We start from the raw sequence: 19,682 nt of genomic DNA, 5'->3' as shown, positions 1-19,682 counted from the left end.
GTCCCAGACTGCCGTCACGCAGCGCGCACGCGCGCCGCCACGCCGAACTACAGCTCCCAGCATGCCCTCCGCCCGCAGCGGCCGCCGCGGGCCGCCTCCGCCGGCCGGTGTTTCCCGGTAGGCCCCGGGGCACGCCGGGAGCTGTAGGCGGCCGTGCGCGCAGAGCACGCCGGGAGGTGTTTCCCGGTAGGCCCCGCGGCACGCCGGCGCGCGGGGTTTAAATGAGCGGCGGTTGGCCGGGTGGGCGTTTCGCTGCCGCCCGCTCTCCCTGTGTCCGCGTCATGGACTCCCGTATCCACCGCCACATCTGCCCCGGCCGTGTCATTAACATCCAGCGGAGCAATGGTGAGGGGTGGGGAGGGGAGCGGGACGTCTGTGGGGGCCCTGGCCGCCGCCTCCCGTAGCGCCCCTCGGGGGCGGCTGGGCCGGGGCCTAACGCCGGCTTCTTCCCAGGCTTGATCCATAAGGCGACGGTGAAGACGGTGAACGTGGAGCGGTCCTGCGTGTCCGTGGAGTGGTCCGAGGCCGGCACGGTCAAGGGCAAGGAGGTGAGGGGCGGCCCGCGGCTCCTTCCCCGGGTTGTTCTTATGCTGTCTCAGCCCATGGCGGGGGGGGTCCAGCCACCCCCCCGGACAGCCGGGCTTTGCGTGCGGCCAGCGGAACCCCCGGCTGGGTGCCTGCCCCGGGAAGCCGAAGGCTTGTAACGCGGGCCCCAGGCACAGCCCGCTCCTCTGCCTGAGCAGTGCTTCTTCCACGCTGTTGTAGCTGATTCAGTTCTGTGCATACTTCAACGTTATGCATAACTAAAGCAATGAAACAGATGTGTAAAGGTAAGGTGTGAAAGTTGTACGGAGCAGTACCGAAAAAGGGCTCTTAACCTTTCAGAGTGAGCAAGGGGGTGTTGGGCCTCTTATGCTGTTGGCTGCTGATTTGGAATGCCCCGAAGTCCCCGTTTGCCCAGCTCTGGGGGCTGTCTGGTGGCTTTTCGTGTCTCTAACAATGGCCTTCAGGCTTTCCTTAAGACTCAATGTGCCACTACTGAGGGGACGTGTTAAGAGGGCTGAGTTTGATTTCCTGACTCTCTACACTGGTGTAAAATAAGTACTGTGTGATATGGGATGGTGGAAGTCTGGGGCATTTGAGGTTGATGTGGCTGAAATTCTGACACTTAACAAAATCTCCTTTGGTAACTGAGCAAACGTGCTTGTCCTGCTGATTTCTCTGCAAACATGTACTCGAGAGTTTAGTTAAAATCTTAAAGTCGCCATTGGCTGGTTCTTTGAAACTGGATCACACACTGTTTATGTGCACGCTGCATTCAAATACGCAAAATGTGCAGATTCAGGTGTAATTGCAGGCTAAATTACATGTATGTGTTATGATATTAAATCTTTATGAAGATGCTTTAAAATCCAGCAATTTTCTTATATGCTTATATAGACACTGTGTATGTACGCTTACATACATTATACTGTCTGCATGGATGTGTTTCTGAGCTAATTCACTTTCCAATTAGATACTTACAGATTCCATATAAATCAAATTTTATAGATTACTTCTGTTAGAATGTGGTATCTCCACATTTTACAGAGGCTCATCTACTTGGTTTTGCTCTTTTCATGGACTCTTATTTTATTTAAGTAATTTAAAAGTTAATTGAGAACTCAAGAACTTCCTGGAGTGCTGCTTGTGTTGCTTTGTTAGGTGAATTCCATCGCAAGCTGCTCTGCTGCCAGAGGTTTTGTGTACATGTGCCTTCAGCCTCTTCTGCAAGGTTAAGTTTGAAAAACTGAACTGAGAGAGTTGCTGCCTTCTGTGCTCGAGCCTGCCCTTGGCTGCCTGCCCCCTGTTGCTCCCCCTGCCCTGCGGCTGCCTGCACCAGGATGCCGCAGAAGTCTGTGAAGGCAGGATTCTGGCTTCACTGGAGGGGCACACAGGAGGTGGTAGCTGGCTCTAGGTGAAATTGCTTGCAATAGCAAGTGAAGATTCAGGTGAATTGACTTGTGGATTAAATGCTGAATCCTTCATTTCCCAAAGTCTAAGCAGCACTTTAAAGTTTATTTCAGTAAGTGCAATCACACAGCAAATGCTTAATGGTCTCCTAGCACAGAAGTCACAGAGCTGCTAAGATTTATTAAGATTAGCAGTAAGAGATTAAAGCAGATGATGCCAAATGGGCTTTGCCCATCTCTTCAGGAGTGCTCTATGGCACGCATAGAGCTGCGTGGTGTTTGGCAGTTGAGGGCTTAGCTAGCCCATTTCTTCTAGTGTGTTTGGATGTATGAGTCTACTCAAACAGAATATGAGCTACTGTCTTGTCCTTCCAGGTAATTTTAACTGAACATTTAGCAGGCAGTGGGTCAGGCTTGTTTGTCTGTATTGAAAGTCAAGGTTAAAAAAAATGCTCTAAGTGGTAGCAGCACAATTCCACTCTGTAAAATCCTGCCTTTGCTCTTGTAGATTGATATTGATGATGTGATAGCAATAAATCCTGAGTTATCAGAACTACCTGCTGCAGATGTGAAAGAGAACCTTCCTTTGCAAGAGAATGTAACTGTACAGGTAAGTGCTTTAAAGTGATTTAGTCTTTCCTAAGGTTATAAATAATACCCTCACTTGTTATAAATAATACCCTCAGTCTTAAAGTTTGAGGCCTCTAACTTGTCTTTTCTGTCTCATAGTTAGATGTTGGTCAGAAATTCTTGTATCAATGTTGTCTTGAAGTGCACTGCTAGGTGTTTGCAACTTATTCAGATTACTTACAGCATTCATTGTTTTTCAGAAGCAGAAGCGTAGAACAACCCTTTCAAAAATTCCTGCTCCACGGGAAGGTGAGAAAATGTTTTCTCTGCTATATCCTGATGAAACAGTGGTGGTCTTTCACAGTAGCCAGAATATTCTACTTTAGTGCACCATAAGGCTGCTCATTCAGGCAGTGCTAATGGAAAGAACCATTTCATACCAACATTCTGGACTCCTGAGTGCAGAAACTTTGCTAACAGATTGCTGTCCTGTTCCTGTGAGCTGCAGTTTGTTGATGTGTTACCCTTTTCTGCAGCATTGCCGTAGTTATTCCTTGATACTGCTTCGAATGTCACTAGGCAGTTGCTGTCGCAGTGAGTTTTAAAGTTTTGTATGGAGTTTTGCAAATGCCACAAACAACAAAAGTTAAGTGCCAGTTATTAAGATTAAAAGTGTCAAAACAAAAGTGGAAAGGGCAAAAAAGAAATAGTGGTGACAAATGGGTGTCTCCTCTTCAAACAGTCCCCCAAGACAATAACTAGAGCTTTATCCTTGGAGGCATTTCAGACCAGGCAGCCAAAGTGCCAGCTGGTGTGCCATGGCTCAGTGACTGTATGTCAGTACAATGTTTTGAGCAAAGCCAGAAGAGAAGATAGAGATGTCAGAGTGTGGGATTGCTAAGAAATTGTTTTTCCTGAGGTGTCAGGAGTTAGAAAACTCCAATGTTTTCTACCTTCTTTTAGTTTGTTGACTCTTGTTTTTTTGAGTTGCAAGTGGCAGCGTTACAAGTCTATTTGTAATACACTTGTGTGATGCTGAGGTTGAATGGTTGCTAATTTAGTGGTTCTCTTAAGGTGCATAGTTAGCCAAAACTTGTGCTTTTCCATGCAATTGAGCTGTAAACAAACCATCTGGGCTTGTCTGGCCTCTTTTGTGATATAGATGCAAGACAGCAAAGCTGGTACCAGAAGATAACAGTACAAATCCTCTTGCATCAGAGCAGCAGGTGCAGTCTAAGAAGCTTAATGTGTCAAAAGTTGTTCTGTACTAGAGCATCCTGATCTTCCTCAAATCCATAGAACTCTCCACAAGTTTTGTGAACTGGCAAGCAAAATGATGCCGTGAAGTTGTGACTGTCTATAGATGGGTCAGTTAATGGAGCTGGATAGCCAGCTGGAAAAATAAAGGTGTGTTAATCCAGTCACCAACTGATGGAAAAATGTCCTCAGAGCTCACGGCTTTCCTGAAGCATAGAATCTAATTGCAAATCTGAAATATCTGTTGCATTTCCTGCTGGCACAGTCTTGTCCCTGCTCAGAGTACAAGAGAGAAGCAGTGTTTTCAGTATTCCTCAAATATTCTTATCTGTGATTGTAACTAGCTAAACCCCATGAGTGTCAGTGAGTACCCATCCTGTTGCAAACTCTGCACTGCACCAGTTGGAAAGCTAACATTGGCTTCAGGTTTTGCTTCTTAGATTAAACAAATTAAAGATGATCAGGAGGTGTCTGTCTCGACAGAGGGGAAGTGAGAGAAGCAGAACCAGTGCTTTCAGAAAGAATTAAGAAACGGATGTTGCCTCAGCCCTCTGAATCAATAAGAATTTGGAGAATGCTGAATATCCTCATGTACAAGAATCACTTGAACCAAACCCACTTAGATGCAGCAAATCCTACAATTAGTATGCCTGTCCAGGAGCACTAGCATTTACAGAAAAAGTGCTGCTGAGTTTGTGATGAGATGGGGTCTGGGCATGTGTGACAAAAGCAAATGGAATAAAATGCCATCTCTGAGTATAATGAAAGTGATGCTTTTTGTTCCTAAAGTTGCAGCAGTGACACCTAATGTCTCTGCACCTGAGCAGAAGATTCCAGGTAAAGAGTTAACAGATAGGAGCACTGAATTTCATGGGTGTGGTTCTAAGGAATTTGATCCAGAATTAAAATTAACCCTTGGTCTGAAACAGATCTGGTGTGCTTTGAAATCATAGTAATTAATTCTGGATAAATTCTTGTGATTGCTAGAGGTGAAGGCAGTGCTAGCTTGCTTATCACGCTTCTATTTTTTTCAAATCAGATTTACTTTCTCTACAAATCTATTGAGGTCTATGTTCCAATCCCTTCCCTGGGAAGCTTTGTGATGGACTTGGTCTCAGTGAAATAAATACCTTGGCATGTGACAATGGAGACTGCCTACAAAAGAAACTTTTCCAAAGATTTATTGTTGTGCTTATATAGTCTTTTAGCTGAATTTAGTGTTATCAAGCTCCCACTCCACTGTGCACCACGCACACTGTGTGTGGGTGCTGCGATGGTGGGCATGATGCTGCCCATGACCAGCTGCCAGATTGCAGTACTACTGTCACCATCAAACAGTTAATTTGCACAGCCCTGCAAGTGTGAAGCTTCAGAGGCTTTCCCAGTTCCCTGACTTGTAACTGCCTCTTTCCTAGGTATTAAGGTTCTGGAACTGCCATATGAGTGAATCCTTAGTGGTATCTGAAAGAAATCCACTGGAACTGCAAATCTGGAATGAACTATTTGCTTTTCTGTAGTGGTGTATTTCATGATCACTTTTCACCCACCTGCATTGCTTTGTCCTGCACTTTGCTAATGCATCAGAGATCTGGGAAAGGTCCTTTTGATCCCACCTCGTTCTCCACTGTTCTGCACTTTGTGAGCACTTGATTACTTGCAAATATCTGAGTGTCCGAGGCACGATGCTGACCTTGAATTCATGTGTTGCTTCCAAAGCTGTGCGTGGCCGTTCCAGGATGTCTGTTATCACAGAATCTCAGTGCTGCCTCCAGGAAAATGAGATGGGAGTGGATCCCTGCACTTCTAACACAAAGCAGAAACAATTCCTCAAGTTCCTGGTGAGTGGCAAAAGACCCAGTGAATTCTACTATGAAGTGAGATGTTTTGTATGCATTTAATTACGTAAACTGCAAATCCCAGATGGACGAGCTACCTCTTACTCCTTCACACGCAAAACAAAAGAGTACTAGAGTCTACCACTATGTAAATATTCAGGACTCCTACCTGAAGGGGTTCTCAAAGGGACTTTGGAAACAATGTTGTTGAACAATGATGTGCTTTATTAGCCAAGGAGCTGGGGTTTTGTGTGGGGGTGGATGTGGTATCTGCTTAAAGGCATAAAGTGGTATTTGCAGGGCTAGAGTGGGAAGGAGAAGTGCCTTAATACTGCTTGACCACATGCTCTGTAACTATACTGGTAGTAGTTTTACCTGTACTGGTTGAGTAAAGCAAAAAACTTGAGCCTTTGAATTATGAAATTGTAGTTATTTATCTTACCAGACCTACTCTATGAATAGTTGAGGGCAATGCCTTGTGGATTAAGTTCTGCAAAAAACACTGAAATAAGAGGCTTGATACTAAATTATTTTCTAGTTGGTGTGGCCTTGATTGTAGCTATGAGTAAAAGTTGGTGATTGGCAAAGGAGTTAAATTATTTGCACATTTCCCAGGTTTTAGCTAGTTCTCTCTCCTGATCCAGAATCAGAGTTGGGAATGCCTGTGGTCTGTGAGGCCTTACAAATTACAAAATTATTCTGATCTTTGGGATCTATTATTGGTTTTGGTTTGGCTTCTTTCTGCAGCTGGCCGAACCAGGACTAGCAGGCGGAGCTGTGCTCCAGAAGCCTCACTGACCGAATGTAAATGGAAATTCAGAGGATCATCTGCCTGCTGCTAGAAATGAGCTCTTCAATGAGCCCAGGTACCAGGGAGGCAGTGGGGTAAGAGCTGACTCACCAAGTCAGCAGTGCATCACTGGTGATTGCTGCTTTGTGTACTCAGAGACTAAAGCTTTGGAATGGTGGCTTTGGCAGCAAGAACTGAATATCTTGAGTATTTTTTGTTACAAATGTGTATTCTGTTATAGTGGTATTGCCTCAGAAATGCTGCCTTTACTTAGAGTGGTAGTGAGGCTTGCAAGGCAATTTCTGTGATAGGTAGATCTGTTTTAGGAAGGAAATGCTGCAAAAGTTAATGACCAGTCTTCTGAAGATGATTGTTTCCTGTACAATTTTAGTCTGTCAGTACCTGGAAAAGATGAAATATTTGTATTGTACTTAAAATTTAATCCAAGGAAATGTTTTACTTTATCTAGTTCAGAGAAGATCTAACATTGTGAAAGAGATGGAGAAAATGAAAAACAAGAGAGAAGAAAAAAGAGCTCAAATTAGTGAAATCAGGACAAAACGTGCACAGGTGGAGTACTCTACAATACACCACAAGTGGAAAATTCTATAGGATGGTGTATCACAATAATTGAAACTAAAACATATTTTGGACAGGCTTTGTTCTTACAAAGCTGTACGTAAGGATCGATTTCCTTACGATTTCTGGTTTCAGAAAGTTCTGAATCTTGTGAAATATTTCTAATTGTGTACAGCTGATTGTTTAGTATGCTCTGGGGCTTTGTTTGCTGTAACAGGTTATTTACCTTCACATTCATGGTTTTTCCATGCAGGATTTGACAGCAGCTGTCCAAACTGGGAGTGTTGCACGGATGATCAAGGAAATTCAGAGCAACTTTAGACTGCCAGCCAATATCTATAACTGATCCAGTAAGTAAATACTGAGGCTACTAAATGGCAGCCTGTAGACAGACTATCTTTATTTGTACTGAAGACTTTAGCATATGAGCAATTTATGCATCACTGCACCTTGGAAATCCTCTGACCATACTGTGATCATGAGGCACCTGATGGTATATGTGAGGTCACTTGCCTCCCCTATTTAGGGCTAAGCTGCCTTGTGTTACTTTGCATATGTCACTAGCAAAGAGCTTGCACTTTGACAATTATCATGCAATGATTTGTGTGGTAACATCAGTATTGTAAATGTCAGAGCCTATTACATAGTAGCTTAGCTTGTTGTAGGTATAGGGTATAAATTTAAAATGGACTATTGCCCTATAACAGAAAGTGTTATTGTATGTAAGTCATTTATTAAGTAATTTTAAACTAAGTCAAAAAGTGGGGGAGCAAAAGTAGAGGTCAAAAACTAGAAAAACCAGGCTCAGTTGATATCTTCAGCAATTATGGAGGTAGTATTCTTTAATACCCGAGAACAAGTAGTCCTTGTTTAGCAAAAGCCTTGTTACGGTCAGTGAAAAATGACAGCATTTAAGTTCAAACAAAAAAGTAGGTGTGGACTAGGTTAGAACATGGAGTGGTTTGTGTGCCTGCATCCTGTGGGGCTGAGAACCAGCTGTTTGTGTACATATCACTGCATGACAGAGTAAGAGTTTGTCATCTGCTTTCTGTCTCACTCAATGGAATATGCACTTCCCCAAACTCAACTGATGTGTAGCTGTGCTGCACAAATAGCTGAACTTTTACTGCATCAGTAAAGAACTTCAGGTCAAAAAACACCTCTGGGATAAACTAAAATAATAATTTGCCTGAATTTAACCATAGTTGCAGTATTGATATCGCAAATTTTGCTGGAAAGCTGGCCAAGGACTACACTTTTTACTAATTCTGATACAGAATATTTAGGGCACTTTCTATAGCGTAGCAGCATTTCCACCTGATATGTTGGAGCATGCTATGTCAAGGTCAATTGCTTGTAGTGTTTCTTTTGCACTGAATGGACTTTAAGACTGACATCCCTGCATGAGTGGGTCCGATCAGTAGCAGAGGCAACTCTGATCAGCATGTAGAAAAGCAGATGTGAGTGAGCAGCAGATCTTTGTCTCTGTGATACTGAGTAGGTGTGGGTATAAATGGGAAAAACACATTGCTTTTCTATTTAGATAGAAGAACATAGGATTTGTGTTTGTGTGAGGAAGCGCCCTCCTCAATAAACAAGGTGAGTGTACTGACAAAGCAGCTCTGTCTTGGAGCAGTTTGACATTGCTTATTCTTGTTAAAACTGAGGGTCTTTTCTGTCAACAGAACTTCTGAAAAAGGAATGTGATGTGATTACTGTTCCGAGCAAGTATGTCCTGCTGGTGCATGAGCCAAAGCAGAAAGTGGACCTAACAAAATACCTTGAAACCCAAGCATTTAGATTTGACTTTTCATTTGATGAATCATCTTCTAATGAAATGGTATACAGGTAATGCTTTCTTATTGGGAACGACTTTCAAGATAAAAGCATAGAGCTATGCTAGACGGCATCCTGGCTTAAAGAAAACTGCTACCTGAAATAAATATTAAAATCCTTTTGGAGGAAACCAAAGGATTGAAAGTCTAAAGCTTATTTTGGCATGGCCTTGCCTGATTTCATAAGAATTTGCTTTTATTTGCCTTTTTTAAGGAAAAACTGATGAAGCAGGGTGTGAAATGCTTGCTTTAAACTGTCTTTACCTTCTGAATATCCAGGTTCACTGCTAGACCTCTCGTAGAGACCATCTTTGAGGGTGGGAAGGCAACATGCTTTGCATATGGCCAGACAGGCAGTGGCAAGACACATGTAAGTTTCTCCAAGGTCTCAAATTTTCTAGATTTATCTAAAGTATTTTAAAGCTCATTGATGTTGATAATGGGTAGGATTGTATAAGGAGTTTGGATCTTGGCTTTATTGTCTTAAAGCTAATACTTTGTCAGTTGTTAATCCTCTTTTTCTGTAATTCTACATATTAGTGGGTTTCTTTTGAGGATGTGAAGAAAATTGTACTAAAATCCCCCCATAGCTGGCTTTTTAGAGGCTTAGGATGTTGTGACATGTTAGTGTTAGTCATGGCTATTCCTTGCCTCAAAAGGCTGTTGCTGCCTAACTCCAGTCTGCAAAGTGGGGCTACTAGCCTACGTCTGAGACAAAGGCTCTTGTCTGTACTGTGTTTTGAGCTTGGAGGCATTCCAAAGACTTCATTGGTTATATAAGAATAAGCCTCTTGTTGCACACGAACATTTTAAGTGATCTGGTATTGTTTGTGAAGTGAGCAAATTAGTGTGTTGACTTTCTAACCACTCCTTCCAGTCTACCAGTTGCAGTTTCAAGAGACCTGAAGATTTTCTGCCTCAAAGGTCATCTGCTTTTCAAATTTTCAACAGCTGTCATCTTTTTAACTTTCTTCTTATGGAAACTACAGGGAAGGAAAGTGGGAAACTCTTTCCTCAGAGCATGATAGTGGAGTCAAATCTGCTGTCTTGTTCTGAAGAAGCCTTTTCCTCAAACCACAATAATCTGGGCTGGACTAGGCTAGCCTGCCAGTTTGAGTAATTGGACAGTTGCTGTCATTCCAGTGTTAGAGGCAAGTTTTAGGCTAGGATCTCCTATTGTTGGTGCTATGTAGTGAGCTGTAGATCTCTTCCAGTAATCCAGAAAGAAATTTGGAAGTTTATAGAAGTTTGTACATAGGCTGCCTCTGTTGCACTGGAACGGGCAGACAAACCTGCTCATCTGAGTATTGTTACAGGAATACAACTGAGGCACAAAAATCACAGGCAATGAAGGTACTTTCCCTTTCTGACCCTAGGGCGCAGAACTAGTGCAAGGACAATAGCTGCACCTTGAGTCTGGAGTGCTGTGTATTAAACTCTGGCAGTTTTGAGAATGTGTCATGGGATTGAGTTGTGTTTTAAAGAATTGACTCTGTTTCATATAAAAGTGGTACAGCAAGTCACCAGGATAGCACCAACTGAAAATTTTGTTGAAATTAAAGGTACCTTGATCAAAGGAGTTAAAGGTATTGTCTGCTCTAGAAGTTTGATGTGTTTTGATATCACACATGTGAGCTTTTGCAAGTAGCAGTGAAAATGTTACTCAACCTACATCCTGAAAAATGAGGCTTTGTTTCTTCTGACCAGAGGCTATTTGGTTGCACTGTCAAGGCCACGTATTTCCCCCTGGAGGAACAACTGCTTTGACTCTGCACTGCAGAGCCTTACAGGCATTCAGCTGTTGCTTTGCATAGTCCAGATCTTCTTTCTGAACTGATAGGGAAGCAGCAAACTAATTTTATCCTGAATTGCACTATGTTCTAATCATCTCGCTCTGTGTGTGTGTGTATATATATATATGTATATATATATATATATAAACTTCCTAGTATGTTCTTGGGACTAAAATCAGGTAGCCCAACTTGTTTGCACCACACCTCACCTCTGGCCTTTTCTCTTCCAGACTATGGGTGGAGACTTCTCTGGGAGAGCACAGAATGCCTCAAAGGGCATATATGCTTTTGCATGTAAGTTGATTCCTCTTTAGATAGGAACATCAAATCAGTGCTTGTTTTTAAATAGATAAGATCTGGTTTTGTATGGTTATTTAAAATGCTTCCAGTAAAAGATACATAAAGTGTTTGTTTTCAGGAATAAGTAGTGGTGTTTGTTGCAGGAGGTATGATTATTTCAGTTTCACAAAATATTTTTCATCTAGCCTGTAAGTTTCTAAATCCACACTTAACTCACCAGAAGATATTTGCTTTTGAGGCAAAGAGATGACACGTTTTCTGGTTTGGCATTTGCTGGGCTGAACTGTTTGATTCTTCTGCTTTGCTTTTGTCTCAGACTAAGGATGGTGTTTGGAAATACCTGACTTGAATGCAACACAACCCTACCCATTTCTGATATAAAGCTTGTTATAAAGAAAGCATGTGAATGTATGTGTTATGTTTCTTCTTGTAAGTGTTAGATGCAAATAAAGAAGCATGTACAAAATGATTTCAGAAGACAGATGCTTAGAAACCCCTCCTTGATATAATGCCTAGAAAGCATCATGAAACCAGACCTCTTCTATTTTCCCTTTGGAAAGACATATTGTGAAACTAGTCTGTGTAGCAAGGCAGTTGAAACAAGAGCAACTGTTTGCTAGTCTCTGAGAATTACTTACGACTGGCCCTGAAGGAAAGTCTTTGCTTTTCAGCTCAGTTTTAAAGTCTGAAGCCTAAATGTGAGAAGCTGCACTGGATCCAGCCAAAGGGTCAACAAATCTGGTATATTGTCTCCAGACAGCAGCAATGCAGGTGCTTGGAGATGCCTGTTTTCTAGGCTTTCCGCAAGAAGCACTTGAAACACAAATACATGACTTTTTCAGGCCTGTCCAAAACAATAGCAGATCCCAGTGTTCCCCCAGATCAGTAAGGATTACTGTCTGCAGATGGCACTATCAGTAGAAACTTCTGTATACCCCCATGTTTTCAGTCCATGGATAAGGATGCTGCTGAAACTGTTCTCCAGATGATAGCACAGCACTAATTGTTCTGCTCGCATTTGTTTAGGATGACAGTCATTCAGCTGCTAGACACTGCCTTATGGCTGTGTGATATTTGAAAGCAGATCAGGTAGCAACTAGAATGTGTTTTAAACTAGTTAACTAAACTATCTTTCCTCACCAGCACAAGATGTCTTCCTCCTCCTAAACCAGCCCAGGTACAGGAGTCAGGACCTGGAAGTCTATGTGACTTTCTTTGAAATATACAATGGAAAGGTAAGACTTTTTAAAAAATCTTGACCTGACTTCTTTGGCTGAATGTTTCATAAGTAGCTGTGTGAAACTTACTAGTCTCTATAGTTTTGTGTAGTTCTTGGTGTGTTTGGAATTGAATTGGAAGGCTACGTTAAAGGTGCTGTTTCTACATAGCTTTCTATAAAAACAGTGCAAAACACTTACAAGGAGACTTTGTTCAGATTTTCCTCAATCTTGTTGCTTTAATACAGGTGTTTGACCTCTTGAATAAGAAGGCAAAACTTCGAGTTCTGGAGGATGGCAAGCAGCAGGTCCAGGTCGTTGGTCTCCAAGAGAGACAAGTCAGATGTGCTGAGGATGTCATCAGAATGATTGAGATGGGCAGTGCCTGCAGGTTTGGTGCCTTAAAACCAATAAGAAGAGTCTCCATGTCTACAAAAAATATATAATATCTGTATCTGGTGCTTTGAGACTTAAACAGGAGCTTGTTGTTCCCAGTAATAGGCAGGCACTGAGCAGCACCTCTGCATGGAAACAAGAAGGTGGTTACAGAATAAAGGGCTAGCAGGGGTGGGTTTAGTCTGCCTTCCGTAGAGGAGGTCAGGGTTCATGGTTTGCATGGCCTCGGGTAATTCCAGAAGAGAGAGGAGATGGCTGCCTTGCCACAGCTAAACTGAACAGTCTGGCTGCTTTCTAGAAGTATCAGCTAGTTTACAGGAGCACAAGTAGCTCGCTGTGGGCTCGTGTAAGATCAAGGAAGAGCAGCTGGTATCAGCCTACAGTTGCAAAAATGCTTTGGCTTAACTGCAGGCCAGGTGAGCTATTCCAACGGCAACAAAAATGCTGCATATTGTTCAGGGATCTTGTCTAAAGAATCCTTGAGAGCAGGTGCCAAGGGACAGCTGTAGGCTTGGCTCATCATCCTGGCAGGAAGGCTGTGGTTGGGGCAACTCTGCCATCATATTGGTGTCTTTAATCAGGAGCTAAAAATCTGTATTATCAGGTCTTAATCTGTCTCAGTGAAATTGCAGCTGCTGTGGATACATTACTAGGCAAATGAGAACTCCTTGCCTTCCATATTACACTGCAAGTGCAGTTATGCACATCCTGAAAGCTCATTCAGCACCCTGCTGTGCATTCTTTTTTGGCTGACAATTCAGCCAAGAACTATTTAACATTTGACTCCTGCCTCACTTTAGGACAACCTCCCTCCCTTTCCCCCCCAGCAGCAGAGGTGCAGGTGGGACAGCGAACCTGCCAGCCTGCTCAGGGAATGATAGTGAAGGTCACAGGGAAGTTTATGGTAACTTATAAGACATCAGTCTCTGTCTTGCAGTGATGGGGTAAGTGCAGTTGCACAGCAGAGGTAAAGTGCCAAGCCAGCTTGGCTGGAGAAGGGGATTTACCATGATTGTAATGTGCTGGCATAGCTAATGCTGTTCAGTGGGAAGCTTGGCTGAGCTTACTGTGTAATGGCAGATGCATTAGGAGAAAAACATGTGGCCTGCTCTGAGGCAGGGGATGCAGTGCTGAAAGTATGTCTTCTAGCTCCAAATGCATGTAAGGCATTAGCAGTCAGAAAGGCAATCCAGTGTCGGCTGGCCAAGTTGAGCCAGGCTGATTAAATAGCCTTAAACCTCCACAACTGGAGTACAGGTTCCTGTTTCTCATAACAGTCATTCTGTGCTCTTATATCAGAGAATTCATACAAACTTGAGATATTAATGTGTGGGATAAAACTGGGGAGGCTAAACAACTTAATTGAATGGCTGCTGGTCATGTCTAGTGCTGTTGGGACCTGTTGCATCTTCTGTGACACAGTTGTAACACTTGTTTGCATCTTTGCTGTAGGACATCTGGTCAGACATTTGCAAATGCTAGCTCTTCACGGTCACATGCCTGCTTCCAAATCATACTACGCCAAAGAGGGAAACTGCTTGGCAAATTTTCCTTGGTGGATCTGGCAGGAAATGAGAGGGGTGCTGACACATCTAGTGCTGATCGGCGGACACGAATGGAAGGTGCAGAAATCAATAAGAGCTTGCTGGCTTTGAAGGTGAGCTACAGCTCAGGAAGCAAATAGTGCTAATCAGCACATGGATTCTGTTCAACTCTGGGTTATCGGTTCTGTTTCTTTCCAGTGTAAGAGAAAAGAACAGCCAAAAAGATCCTAGTTTAGTGTGTTAATCCTGAAAATGGTGTATAGTTCCATTTAGAATGTTTCCAGGAAAGCAGTGCAGTCTTGTGAGGCCAGACACTGGTACAGCCACTTTGAGCTTCGTTCAAGTTGTCTTTTTTTATACATATGATGGATATACCAGCTGTCCTGTGACAGTCTAAAACTTGGTGTATATTTAAAAGGATATGAAGCATTTACAGAGCAACAGAGATGACCATTCTCCAGCCTGCTGGGTTTACCAGCAATTGGTGGTTGATAGCTTGCAGAGCTGTTTCAGAAGAGATGCAGATATTACATTCACAAGACTTGTCTTTTCTTAGGAATGTATTCGAGCTTTAGGGCAGAACAAATCTCATACCCCTTTCCGGGAGAGCAAGCTGACCCAGGTGCTAAGAGACTCTTTCATAGGAACAAACTCAAGGACTTGTATGGTGAGTATGTGCATGGCACAGACACTGCTTATGGGCTCTGCAATTTGACCAAATAGCTGCATGCTGCTTCTAGAGTGAGGGGACTTTGAAGTCAGAAAGCTTCACTTCTCTGAAAAAGTCATACAGTTTCCTGCTCCACTCACCCATGGTGACTGAGATCAAAAACTGGCGAGCTTTGCCCAGCCCCAGTAGAAGCAGGGCTGCGGATGTCACTTTCATACAATGAATCTACAGTAGAGCCTGGTGTGCTCTCAAAGGGCTTTGCTCCCTGTGGAGGATGCAGCACAGTGGGTGTACATAAAGCCAGTGGAAAGCTGGATACAGGGCCACTGGCATGTCCCACAGAAGCTATAAGGAAAAATGGACTTGACAGAATGTCTCAACTCTGAGCCTTTGCCCTAATATGTCCCAGCTGCCTCATGAGATCTGTAGGACCACTAACATGAGCAAAAGTCAGACATGGGAGTCACTGAGCTCTTCTTTCTGTTTGCAGATAGCAATGATTTCCCCAGGCATGAGTTCGTGTGAGTACACCTTAAACACCCTGAGATATGCTGACAGGTAATGGCCTTTCTGACCTGGGGATTCTACTCATGTTGCAGAAGGTGTTTTGGCTGCTTTTATTCTGACCAAAAGGTCTCTTGCTGTCATTGCCTGTAATGACAATTTGGAGGTTGTTTGTTAAAGCAAATTATCTTAGAGCTGTGTTATGAAACTAATGTGGGTGTTCTCTGTGTGAGACATAATAGAGATTGTATTAAACTGTGACTAATGTCTCCTTTCCTCAGAGAAGCCTCTCATGTTAGACTTCAGACTGCACTGGTTTTTGTAGGGAGTTTACCCTGTCCTGAATGGTTACTTCCATGTCCTTTACTTCTTGTAGTACTTTGGGTCCCATCCGTGAGTGGTGCGCTCAGAATGTGTCCCTGACACAACCCTACAGATGCCACAAAACACTTGGTGTTCTTGATGAACTTTGATATGAACTAGTAGGGTATGGCACCTTGGAGGCTTTGGGTGAAATCTGAAGGACCTGGAGAACTCAAATGCCTCTAAGCAGATGGTGGGAGCATTTTGAGTGCCCCATAGTTGACCTTGGGTACCTGCAGGGCAAGGTAGATTTACAGGGACTGAACCCCAGGTTTCCCTGGGGGTTTTGCTGATACCTGGAACCCCTGTGACAGAGCAGTGAGTGCCTCCCTGTCTCTGCTTTGTGTGCCTCTAGACCTCTCCGTTGAGGTGACAAGTAAAAAGATGACTGTCACTTTTTGTCATATGTTAACAAGATGACACTTGCACATTTCAGGCTTGGTAGCTTTCCTTCATTTGGTTCACAAGAGACTGCTTGGTTCCTTCCTGGAAAGCATTCCACTCTCTGAAAGGATGTATGGCAATTCTTGTCATAAGCATTCAGGAACACTGAATCTTGACAGATTCCCAGATTTGGTTCTGGATTGAAGTTTTATTTTTTTTTTCTTCTGGTGGACAGTCATTCCTGCTCACCTGAAAGTACAGGACAGAGTGCAACATCTGACTTCATGTGCTTCTGCAAGAGTCTAGTCTTGAGTTGGGCCTATTGAGTTCTTAGCCAGTGCATAAGGCAAGTTCAAGCTGTAAGAAAGGGTGAAACTCACTGGAAATAGGAAGCTGACACTAGTAACTGGAATGAAATGCCCAGCTGGTGCCCAACATCTACCTCTAGTACCATGTCATCAGCCATGACTTTTATCCTTATTATAGACCTATTCTGGTCTCTGAAAAAAAATCAACCTTAGTCCTTTTCTTTCCATACTAAGTTCTCTTGGTCATGACAGATGAAGCTGATGTGTGGAAGACAGACAGCTTCTGTGAAAGGCGTTGCTGGCAATTAGCATTTGTACTTGGACATTTCTCTCCAGGAGAGGTCTTAGATTGGGCATGGAGACAAACATCTCTCAGCTTTCCTTCCCATGGCCCTCTGGGGTTTCTACCTATGTGAACTTGTTTCTGGGGGTGGTAATGTGCAACTTTTTAAGTGCAGCTGAATGTTTCTTGCTGAGCAGTGATTGATTGCAGTAGCTGCTTTGTGATGCTGTAGCCTGGAAATTGCTGGAAGAAGAGTGTGAGTGACAAATCTTCTTCTTGCAGAGTGAAAGAGCTCAGCCCTCATAATGGAGGTGGTGAAACACAGAATCAGATGGAGACTGAGAATGAGGAAACAGAGACAAGTGGAGAAGGCTCAGGTCTTCAACACAATGTATGTGTGTGCAGTGGGCTGAACAGATCTCAAAGCTGAGAACAGCTTGCTGTTCTTACTTGGGCTGTCTCTTGCAGATCTCCAAGGATGAGGATGAAGATATCTCTCCCCACATGTTCAACTTCCATGAGGCTATGACTCAAATCAGTGAAAGGGAGGAGAAGGTTGTAGAACAGCTTAGAGAACTGAGACAGGTATGTGGAAGAGCTGCGACGGTGGTGAGACACTGGAACAGGTTGCCTGGAGAGGAAGTAGATGCCCCATCCCTGGAGACATTCAAGGTCAGGCTGGATGGGACTCTGAGCAGCCCAATCTAGTAGAAGGTGTCCCTGCCTGTGGCAGGGGCATTGGACTAGATGACCTTTAAAGGTCCCTTCCAACCCAAACCATTCTATGATTCTATAAGAGGCAAGCCCAGCCCAGCCTGCCTTCTACATGTCGATAGCAGCTTGCCTTGTCTGAGCCAAGTGCTGCTGGGGAAGCTGTGGGCTGTAATGCAAGATGCTGTACAGTGGTGTTACTTTTTCCTCACTGCCAAATTTTTCTTGTGGTTTCCTGCCCAACTGGTTAAAACTGGGGCATTTCAGTGCTTTTGGCCAGCTGGTCCCCCTTTCCCTCCAGCTACCAACCTCTGCTTGCTGCTAATGAGCACTGACTGGTACTGGTCTGTAGAAGCTCAGCTCTGTTGATTGGTGTGCCATATTTGACAAAACTAATTGAATTTCCAGAAAGTCAATTTCTCATCACTATTATCCTTCTAAATATAGAGAATGACAACTGAACTTGACTACCTCTTGGGAACCACGGAGCAACCAGACTATGATCTCGAGACCTTTGTGAGCACAGCTAAGCACTTTATAGAGGAGAGCTCAAGAAACTTCCTCAGTGTCAGAGGTATGTTAATGCCTGTCTCTGACTAGCACTGTCACTAATCTTTTTTCAAAGACCTGAAAGTAACACCAGTATACCTGTGGGAGTTTGAGCACCCAGTCCTTCTGCATACCTGTGGGGGTTTGAGCACCCAGTCCTTCTGCATAGCTTATGGTCTGGATCACTTTCCTAGGTGATCACAGGGACAGATCTGAAATGTCCTATTATCTGCATTTTCCAAAGTAAAATTTTGACTCATAACGTCCACTTGCTTTGCACTGCCATACAAAACTGACTTCCCCTGAGCAGAATGCAGTATCCACCAAGAGCAGATGAGCTGAAGTCTGTTTGGCTAGTTGGTTATACAGTTTGCCTGTTGCCTTGGCCAAAAACCAGACTTTGAGGAATAGGTCCCAGTGCCATGTTGTAGGGATTCATAAGGGTATGCCCACTGTCTCCACTCCTGTTTTCATGGATATCCACACCCATCCACTTACACCAAGCATCTGCCAGGCAGACACTGAGATGCTGTGTCTGCCAGCACCTGCCTTTGGTGTGCCTTTGCCTTAGTGTAGAGCATTACCTAATGTGCAACAAAATCCCTCCAACTCTTCAGTTCTGACCAGTTTGGAGACTTCCCAGCTCTGTGCAGGAGGATGTCAGCTGCCTGTTCCCTGAGCACTGCCTGCCTTGTTTTGGACTGTGCTGGTTGAAGTGGTGGTAGAGAGGCAGCGAGGCAGGTGTATGAGCTTGGCTGACACATGGTAACATACTGCCTGACTAGGACATGAGAAGCTACACTGGTAACTGCTGCTTTTCTGCCACTGTTGCAATAATTTGGGCTTTGATGCCACTGGAGCCATTACAGCTGGCATAGTCTTTGCACCCAAAACAGGGTTGTAAGGGGTTTGTTTTTTTTTTTTTTAAAATGAGGCTGAAGATTGTGGCATCAAAGTTAACCTGAAGAAGTAGTGACTTTTTTTTTAAACACCCCTGACTGTCTTCCCATCTCAAATGCAGCCTGAGAGCTGTTTCCCTCCATTCACCATGGAGGGGTGGTGACAAGGTAAGAGTAAATGTCCTGCTACCCTCGGTGCCTTATAGGCCAGGGAAACCTGGCCCTCTGGAGTGGCTGGATTAGTGGCATCTAGTCTGAACTACAAACTGCAGGCTTGAAACTGAGTGGAAATGAAGAAGTACAGCTGAAGAGCTTTGTGGGACCAGGCAGGATTTGATGTTGGCTGAGCAGTTCTTGCCCAGTTCACTTTCTGCTGTGGCCCTTGCAGAGCCCTGCTGAGGGGGACAGCTGGGCTGGGGAGCTCAGCTTCCAGGCCAGTCACCCTGTCATCGTCTTCTTTTACAGAAACTCTGGATGCCCTGGGGGCTGCCATGCAACTGGAGGAGCAAGCCAGCAAGCAGATGAACTGGCAGAGGCCTTAGTAAATACAGTGAAACCTGGTTCACAAGCAGTCTTCTGTATGTCTTGCATGTTTGTCAGTGGTTTGTGTAACTTCTATTTTAAATACACTCTACAGTGTCTGCAGGTCACGTGTGCCTGAGGGCAGTGAACACAGCAGCCTCTCTCTCTTCATGGCCTGGTATCAGGGTACTCGGCAGAGTAGAAACACCCCCTGCAAGGCTTGGGGAGAGCGGCCTGAGAGTTTGCTAGATGTGTCCAGCATCTGGCCCTTTTCTAGTGACAGCGGTGGTCTCTAATAGAACTAGATACACATGTATAGTTTTCTAGTGTACATATAACTTTTCCAGATGTGCTTGAAACATTGCAAGTCTGTCTTTTCTAGAAAGAAAATGGACTATACATAATTGTAAAAAATCAATAT

At 43.9% G+C, this 19,682-nt stretch overlaps 1 protein-coding gene across 1 annotated transcript; it reads left to right on the top strand.

Annotated features, from left to right (window-relative positions):
• Positions 1-246: 246 nt before the first annotated feature.
• KIF2C (kinesin family member 2C) lies at positions 247-19,557 on the top strand. Its single transcript, XM_068406004.1, is given in 22 exon segments — positions 247-345; positions 454-548; positions 2,461-2,562; positions 2,783-2,831; positions 5,496-5,636; positions 6,874-6,974; positions 7,237-7,287; positions 7,289-7,333; positions 8,527-8,568; positions 8,570-8,582; positions 8,669-8,831; positions 9,098-9,188; positions 10,842-10,905; positions 12,055-12,146; positions 12,377-12,519; positions 13,977-14,181; positions 14,625-14,735; positions 15,229-15,296; positions 16,863-16,971; positions 17,049-17,165; positions 17,739-17,865; positions 19,205-19,557. Coding segments are annotated over 22 exon segments (2,070 nt in total). The 5' UTR covers positions 247-281; the 3' UTR covers positions 19,282-19,557.
• Positions 19,558-19,682: the final 125 nt, after the last annotated feature.

The sequence above is a fragment of the Nyctibius grandis genome, chromosome 8 (genome assembly GCF_013368605.1).
Source record: "Nyctibius grandis isolate bNycGra1 chromosome 8, bNycGra1.pri, whole genome shotgun sequence".
NCBI classification, from domain to species: Eukaryota; Metazoa; Chordata; class Aves; order Nyctibiiformes; family Nyctibiidae; genus Nyctibius; species Nyctibius grandis.
This window is presented reverse-complemented; position numbering and strand designations above follow the sequence as displayed.